Source organism: Diaphorina citri, unplaced genomic scaffold (genome assembly GCF_000475195.1).
Source record: "Diaphorina citri unplaced genomic scaffold, Diaci psyllid genome assembly version 1.1 scaffold5185, whole genome shotgun sequence".
NCBI classification, from domain to species: domain Eukaryota; kingdom Metazoa; phylum Arthropoda; class Insecta; order Hemiptera; family Psyllidae; genus Diaphorina; species Diaphorina citri.
In genome coordinates, this window is record NW_007382561.1 from 1 (window position 1) to 8,702 (window position 8,702).

Genomic DNA, 8,702 nt, shown 5'->3' on the forward strand with positions numbered 1-8,702 from the left:
ATCCGGAATGTGCGTTTGAAGCGTCCAGCTATTTTGTGGATGATGTTGATGAACATGATGATGGTAAGTTAGAAGATCGGTCATCACTAGTCATCAGTCATCACTAGTCATCAGTTACCTTGTTCCTCTGCATAAATATTGGATAGTATACCCATAGTAAAATTAGCCAAAACCAGTTGGCCTCAAAGCGATCACTTTAAAGTTGATATCAGCTTTAGAGTGATTGAGAGGCCGACGACAAACGCGTCTGTACATGGGAAAAGGCGAAGAAGAAGAAGAAGAAGACAAAGAAGAAGAAGAAGAAGAAGAAGAAGAAGGAGAAGAAGAAGATTTATAGTAAAATTAGCAAAACCAGAATGAATTAACTTTGAAAACACAGTACAGATAACTATCAGCAAGAATCAATCTTGAATAAAAGAAAGTAAGAAGTGATTGGATGCACATATTATTTTGTATTTGACTCAATAATAGAAATATGTATCAGGTATGTAGAATTAAAGTAATTATTGCTATCTACTATAAGTAGAAAGGAATGTCTGATTACTAGAATTAGATTACTACCGCAATTTTTTCAATACTTTTACTCTTTCTCTGCTAACTGTCACGTTATTTCTCATCCAATCAACAATCCAGTAGTACGTGTTGGTGGATGATATACCCTTCACTTGAATCGCTTACGGCTTGCTACTAATAGATAAATAACTTTTTGATCTACTTTCTCCAGGAATAGCGAACTTTTCAGGCGCATTCTTGCCGTAAAGTGAATAGCAGACCTCATTGACAATCGAAAAGGACCTTAATGGGTCTCCAAAGATCTGATCATTAACAATCCTAAAGGACCTCAATAGGGCTCCAAAGATCTGACGGAACACCAAAACTATTCAGAAACTATCCTTTATGTGTTGAGGAAGATCAAAGTCAGACTAACGGTGATCGGTGATTCATAAATTGAACCTATGAACCCTAGAAATCCTAGAATATTGTCCATATTTTATTGTATAAGATATTCATTTCGATGAGATTCATTTACTTATTCCACAGAGTCCACAGATACTGCGTATAGAATCATATATTGCGGTTATCGCGTAACAAAGTGCAATCTATCTATTGTTTCAGATGCCCGGGAACAATCACGGTACTCCTCACACCAAGCTCTGAGAGAGGCAGTCCTATCCGGGGATCCTAATCTAGTCAAAGTCCTTCTGCATGAGTTTCAGCCTGAAACTGAACTCATTGTTAACTTGGCCCCTAATGGCGCCACTACCCTACTATATTGGTAAGTATGGGCTCTTAAGTCCAGTGCACAAGCTCCCAAGGTTGGCATTTTTTTTTCTTTTTTTTTTAAGACGGGTGTTTCACCATCGTTTTGTCGTCAGATGGGAGATAAGAAACGGAACAACTTGTTCTAAGCTGACAGTCTAAATAAAGAACTACTTATATACTCATACCTATACCTAAACCAATCAGAGAGGGTATTTTTGTAGTTAACCCACTAAACTACTAGAGAACCAGAGTATTGGTCTTATGCCTGTACTGGATTTTTGTCCTTATAGCCCTAATTCTTTCTTGAAAACGAGTAGGTATTTTTTAAACACTTTTTGTCTTCCTCATCAGGTGATGATGTTTCAAGTTTCATTCATAAATTCATATCAGTCCTCTTGTGATGAATTTAGTTTCCACTATTTGTTTGGGACACATTTTGGCAAGCACTTTGTTTTGAGTACACAACTTTTTACTATGGTATCGTATCTATCTTCTTTTATTGTGCTTTTGGTATTCATATCACACGGGGTTTCTATTTGGAATATTGTGATTTTTGTCTGCATGAACGCGCCAAATGTATTGTGTTTTTTTTTTTTTTTTTTTTTTTTTTTTTAAGACGAGTGTTTCACCGTCGTTTTCTCGTCAGATGGGCGATAAGAAACACAATACTTCCCTCTTGGGTTTGGGTCAACAACTCAACGCGAGAACACTATAAAATAACCCTTTCAAATATTGCAATCGAAATAGGAGTGCATTTTTTTGTTGGCTCTGGGAATCGATCCTGTGGAAAGGAAGCGTGCTACCACTGGGCTAACGGCGTGTTCTATCCATGAAACGCTTTTTCCCATGTGCTTGCTTTTCTGCAATATAAGTGAAAGCGATTTTCTTATGTTTATAACTCTGTTTATGAAATCCCTCCTCCTTCATTTTTTTCACAGTGCCTGTGAGAGTGGTAAGAAACCCCTGGTCAAGTTACTATTGGACCACGGGGCTGATGGGAGGATACATCCGGTCACTCGATATTCTCCATTGTACATTGCAGCCTTCAAAGGTAACCGATACCCTAATCGATATAGCGCTGTCAAACTTTCTTCACTTGGCGGGGTGGAACGCCACCGCGCTCCCTAATGAAAGTTGCTAATGTTTCTATGCAACCTTTGTGGTCAAGTATCACACTATGCTTGCTCGATTTAAGTCCTGAATTCGATTTTTACTTAGCCTCATTAAGACAACTGAGTAGATTCTTTCCATAGTTAGGGGATTAGCGACCAGTGCAATGGTGACATTACCAGAGTAAAGAGAAAATACATTTACATATACAATATACATAATATGGAAATTTTACAGAATTAGTGCAGGAGACTGACGAGACTCTTAGTAATGCTGTGATTTTCTCAAAAACTATGAAGACGCTCTCAGCTTCACCACAAAGAATGATTAATGAATGATATTTTGAATTTCGGTGTAACAGGTCACAAGGATATTGTGGAGCTCATACTGAAGACATTTCCCGAGCTAATACAGCAATACACCGTAGAGCGATGGCTACCTCTACATGCGTCGGTTATCAATGGCCATGTGCCCGTGGCAGAGTTCCTACTCAAATATCCCTATCCACAACATCTCATGTCTACCTTCAAGTAAGTCAAAGAGCCAGTCTACTTAACGGAGGGTAGCGTTGTAAGCACTAGGTCGCGTGTTCAATTCCTGCCCGGGGTGGATTTTATCCTAAGGTTCGTTCTCAGCCGAAGAAAAGGTGGAAGGATTGTGTGAATCAAGACTTGAGTGAGAAAAATTTAACAGGACATGAGGTACACAATAAGGCTGCCTCGAAGGGACTGAAAAGAAACGTCGACCCTATTTAAGTAGAAAAAGGCCAGGAAGAAGAAGACCGTTCGTTCTCAGAACGGCTGGCTTTCTCATATCCTGCCTTCATTCTCTCTTCGCTTTCGGAAGGTTGGTGGTGCAGTGGTTAACGCGTTGGACTTTGGATCATGAGGTTGGTGGTTCGAGGCCAAATCAAGGCATACTTAATACATACATATGTAAATGAAAAATTAATAGAATTGAAACCTAAAAAAAAAAAAATAATAATAAAAAAAAATCGTTGAGTTAAATCTTCAAATTCGCTTCCGTTCCTTTATTTAACCCTCCTTTTTGTTCCCCAGGGAAGGTGAGTGGGAGTACGAGTTCCCATTTGACCTCAACTTCCAGGATGTGTCAGGTCAGACGGTCCTATATTTGGCGTGCTTCCTTGGCCACGCTAAACTGGTGGATATGCTACTCAAGTTCAAGGTCAAAGCTAGTCGGAAACCCCCGCCGGTAAGTGGAAGAATCTAGGTTCGAACCTCGGAAGTGGATAAAAACAGCAAAAAAAATGTATCCATCATTACAAGCATGCCCTACGGGAAAAGACCTAACCCAACCCAACCTAACCTAACCTATTAGAAATATTTGTAGAAAGGGGGTCACGTTCTTTCTTTCATTCTGATGCTCTCGATGAACTTCTGAAAATGACTTTTTTGCCGAGATTTGTTAGGGGGAAATATAACAAGAGGTAAATCGAAGAGAGACAAAAGACAGGGTAGAAGAGAGTCAGCCGTTTCGCAAACAAAACTTATCTGTTTAATTAAAAGTTCGTCCTGGGCGGGAATCGAACCCGCGACCCATCGCTTACAAGGCAGACGCGCTACTCTCCAATGTCTTCAAGCTAACTAGGCTGGCGAAAATGACCTTTGCTTTCTACTTGAATTCTTGGATGAAATAAAAATAAATAAGGAACAAGTGCTGTGGAATTTTGTATTCAGACTTATACCCTCTGATTCACAGCCAAGCAGTGGGGATAAATCCCAGTCTGGGGATGCGGAAGGTGCTAACCCTGATAATCCCGATATTCTGAGTCCTACTAGGCGACGTATATCGGATGGGATTCAATCTATAATGTCCCGACTTAGTCTTGGTTCGAGAGCTAATGTACAAGGTAAAAACAATTACCCTACTTCTAATCCATTTTTTTTTTTTTTTTTTAATATCAGTTTCTTTCTCCTTTCTTACTTCTCAGTCATCCTCACAAATTAACAAATAGCTTAGGTGCTTAGGAGATGTTATATATTGTAAAAGACAACAAAAGTCTCTCTCTGTCTCTCCCTCCTCTCTCTCTACTTACCTGCTCCCTCCCTCTCTCTCTCTCTCTCTCCTCTACTTATCTGCTCCCTCCCTCTCTCTCCTCTTCTTTCTCTCTCCTTCTCCTCTATCTCTATCTCTCTCTCTCTCTCTCTCTCTCTCTCTCTCTCTCTTTCTCTCTTTTCCTCCATCTAGAATCGAACGAGAAGCTGCTATCCCCGTGGCTTGTCGACATGTATTGTAATAATGGCATGGAAACGGCTCTGCATGCCGCTGTGGGTGCCAAGCAGCATGAGATAGCAGCGGGTTTGGTCAACATTGCGCGCGCCAATGTTAACCTGAGTACACGGCCTAATACTGGGGATCAGGTTAGTTGGTTTCTTACTCTTTTTCTAAACTCTTTATCTAAACAGTTTAAAGGCCATGTGTTTTGATACCACAGCGTCTAACAAAGGGCGGATCAAATTACCTGTGCCAGACTAGTTAGCTTGGAACGTAGCACGGCTTCCTTGCAAGCACTAAGGCCAGCCACTCACTATCAGGACCTGATATGTACACCTGAAAAGGTCCGCCTATCAGGTCTACCTCATACCTGGTGAGCACACATACTATCAGGTAGACCTGATAGTGAGTGTCTGGCCTTATCAGTGCTGGAAATAAATTCCATCCAATCACTAGCAACTGCAAAACAGTGATTCAGTTGATTGAATTTTATGTCTCGGACGGGATTTGAATCCGCATCCTTCTAGTAAGCAGAACACTTCTCATTAGTTTCACAATTTATTGTTCCAGTCAATATCCCCTAGGAGTGGTAATGAAGAGAGCGTCACTCCTTTGGTATTAGCCTGCTCGAACCGCGACCTTTCGACTGTGGATCTACTACTCAAAGCTGGAGCTCGGGATGACGACTGTAAAGCTCTGGCTGTCGTGGTAGCTGCCAGGTATGATAATCCTATGACTTTCCTTATCCCTGTAGGAAGAAAAGTAATGTAATCGGGTCAAACTTTCGATGGTCAGTTTTTAGTGCCAAAACACGTTTTGAGGTCCCTAGAGCCTAAATCCAAAGTTTCAGCCATGTGTGTGTGTCTGTCTGTCTGTATGTCCGTCCATCTGTCCTTCTGTCTGTCTGTCCTAAAAAGAAAAAGTCCAAGTACAAGCAGATTGTTGAAGACTACTTGTTCGTTCCATTTTCGGTTGAAACCCTGGGGCCATGGTCTGAAGGCACGAAGAAATTCATATCTGAGTTACTTCCGTGATATATGGGCTCCTTCATAAGGAGGAGAACAGGTAACACTAACCAGCCTAGCTAGCTGGAGTTCTTCAAAGGGTTTTCTCTGCTTTAAAGAATAAGCCCAAGTCCTCACGATGGTTGACTGCGGTTCAGGATGAGCCTATTAAACATAGCTAGAGACCATTACCCCGACGTATGACAGGTGAAAAATTATAACTTCTTTATTCTATCATCTACCTTTATTCTACCATCACCATTCGGCTACAGCTGAAGCCGCCACAACAACAACAACAACAACCACAACAAGATCAAAAGTCCACCGTGCTAACCACTACACCACTTAGGTTGGCTAGTTCTCTTTAATATTGTGTTTCAGCTTACGCAGTATGTCTCACATCACGTCCTATCCAAACTCACTGAAACAGCTGGATCTATCTCATAACAAGATATCCTGCTGGCCTTCCCTACCTCAGATAGACAGCACGGACCCTATGGAGCTAGCTGCTGTCACTTGTTACTGTCCTGACAATGCGACAGCCAAGTCCCACTTGGGTAAGTCACCTGAGGGACATACTACGGGAGAGGAGTGCTACGACACTGACAACGTTTCTTGTAGAAGTTGTTTTATTGCTTCAAAAAAGGCAATTAAATAAAATTATTTTCGCCCAATTACAGTAAGCTAAAATTTTACAGAGGGTTTCTCATTATATTAGGCTGTAGATCAAAAGTGTAATCTTGGATCCAATAAAATTAACAACATAAATGGGCTCAGAAATTGCAGATTTTTCCATTATACCTATCCTTTCGTGTATTTACTATTTACCCTTGCTATATTATAATGTATACTTGATGCAAATAAATAAATCACAATCAATCTGATTGGTTGATTTCAAACTTTTCAACCAATCAGATTGGTTTAAATTTGGATCAAGTTTAAACTCACATTGTGCCCATTAATATCATCTTTCTTAATTTCCAGCTAGCCTTAATATCCTAACTTTTTATTTCCCAGGTCCTCTGCTGCGCGGCAGACAAAGTCTGCGCACCTCAGTCCTATCCTCCGTGTGTATTCATCGAAGACACCTGCGCTTAGACTCACTGCGCACCCTGATCCTAGCGGACAATAATATAACTAGAATACAACTCAGTACAGATGATGATGGGGAAGGGCCGAGTGCAGCCGGAAGTTTTGATGAATTGGAGGGAGACGTGTGCTTGATGAGGACACGACTTATGTTCCCTAATCTAAGTAAGTAATAATTGGGTGACAGATAGGTTCCCTAATCTGAGTAAGTAATAATAGGGCACTCATGAATTAGAAATTTGAAAAAGAAAGCCACCCTAGTTGCTCTAGTTATCCTGAAAGGTAGCGTACAAAACTGAACAGATATCATTTCTGATTTGAAAAGACGATTGAGGACAGCGACAAAGGGTCCACTTTGCCTTGAATTTAATTAAAAACTGATTTTCTTTATATAATGTCGGTTCTTACAAAAAGTTATGAGATCCCTCCAAAAAATACGACTTCGTGGCAACACGTAAAACCTTGTTCTCCGTTTTTTCCAGGTATGCTAGATCTTAGCAACAATCAACTCAAAGACATTCCAGTCTCCATCCATGAACTTTCCAACCTATCCGTGCTTAACGTCTCTAACAACCGGGATATCACCGAACTACCCTATCAGATGGGTCTGCTATCCCGTCTATGGAACTTGAACACCAAGGGCTGCTGTCTACAGGAGCCTCTTAGGTCGATGATAGAATCAAACAAGTACAAGACAATGGATATTCTGGGTTATTTGAAGTCGGTGCTGGAGGATGCTAAGCCCTATGCTAGGATGAAACTGATGATTGTAGGAATACAAGGTGAGTACAGCTAAATTATTGTACAGCCCCGATCCCAGGGCCTGGTCCTCACAGCCATCACCCGACTCGACCTCTCCCACAATTGCCTCCCCTGGGCCCCTCCAGCCCTGTTTCAACTTCCATCCCTGAGAGTGCTTAACCTGGCTCAGAACAAGATAGAGCGGCTACCTTCACCCCAGGGCGGGGACTTTGAACAGGCGTCCCCTTTACATTCCGTAGCTGGGAAGAGGGGTAGGAGTGAGGCAAAAGGCTATTGGCTGCCTGTGTTAGAGGAGCTATACTTACAGGTAAGCCTTAGATCTTTTGCCTAATACGCTACCGTGCCCTCTGATTCGAAAGTGTTGGGTGGTTCCTTTAAGGCTTTCCCCCATCCTTCCATTTCAGCCAGCGGTCGATAGCACGTGGAATGTACCAGTTTACAAAAAATCACTGAAGTTAAGCAATGTTTCGCTTGGTTGGTCTCCGGATGGGTGACCGTCTGGACAATCACATGCTGTTGGCTTTTCTTGGCTCCACTCAGGCTAGGCGAGTTTCTTTAATTTTACTAAAGGCCTGTTGCCACTTGTCGTGAGTTTCATCTGATTTTTTTCTTCCGAATGTCCCTGTAGGCAATGTAATTTTAATGAGAGTGTTACCACTCACGACACGATTTTTTCCGAACGGCAAGTGAGTTACCTCCCGAGGCGAGTGGGTTACCTTCGTTCTCGGAGAGCTAACTAGGCTGGCAATAATGATTTTTGTTTTCCCCTCTGAATGTCAATCTAAAATCTACAATAATTTCCCCTTACAGTTCAATCGGCTGGAAACTATCCCCGAAGACATATTTCATCTCCCGTGTCTCATAACGTTGGACCTGTCTAATAACAAACTCCAGGCTCTCTCCTCTCAGATGTGGCGCTCTCCTAAACTGAAGGAACTCAATGTGGCGTTCAATCTACTCAAGGAACTGCCCACCATTCATAATGCAGAGGTGAGTCACTTGGTGAACTATAAGGCCTCCGTTGTTTCACTTCCTTCTATAATTTTATGTTAATGCGGTCTCTTCTTGATCCCTTGTGTGCCGCGTCTCTTTTTGTTTAGGACTATTGCACTGCCTGTCAAACTTATTGATTCTCTAACCAGTGTATCGGAACCATATACGTTTTACCCCTTCTCCCTTCCAGGCACGAATATGTCCACAGTGGGTGTAGACATAGGGGATTGGGTATACGAGAAGAGA

The 8,702-nt window shown here is 41.7% G+C and overlaps 1 protein-coding gene across 1 annotated transcript; it reads left to right on the top strand.

The window, feature by feature from the left end:
• Window positions 1-22: 22 nt before the first annotated feature.
• On the top strand, window positions 23-8,453 carry LOC103521406 (leucine-rich repeat serine/threonine-protein kinase 1-like; the record flags this gene model as incomplete). The annotated part of the gene is made up of 14 exons (XM_026832099.1): window positions 23-63; window positions 1,117-1,276; window positions 2,202-2,314; window positions 2,735-2,903; window positions 3,432-3,585; window positions 4,093-4,243; window positions 4,582-4,754; window positions 5,179-5,358; window positions 5,663-5,673; window positions 5,994-6,169; window positions 6,630-6,866; window positions 7,184-7,483; window positions 7,538-7,770; window positions 8,274-8,453. Coding segments are annotated over exons 4-14 (1,809 nt in total), but the record flags the coding sequence as incomplete, so codon positions are not given.
• Between the last annotated feature and the right edge of the window lie 249 nt (window positions 8,454-8,702).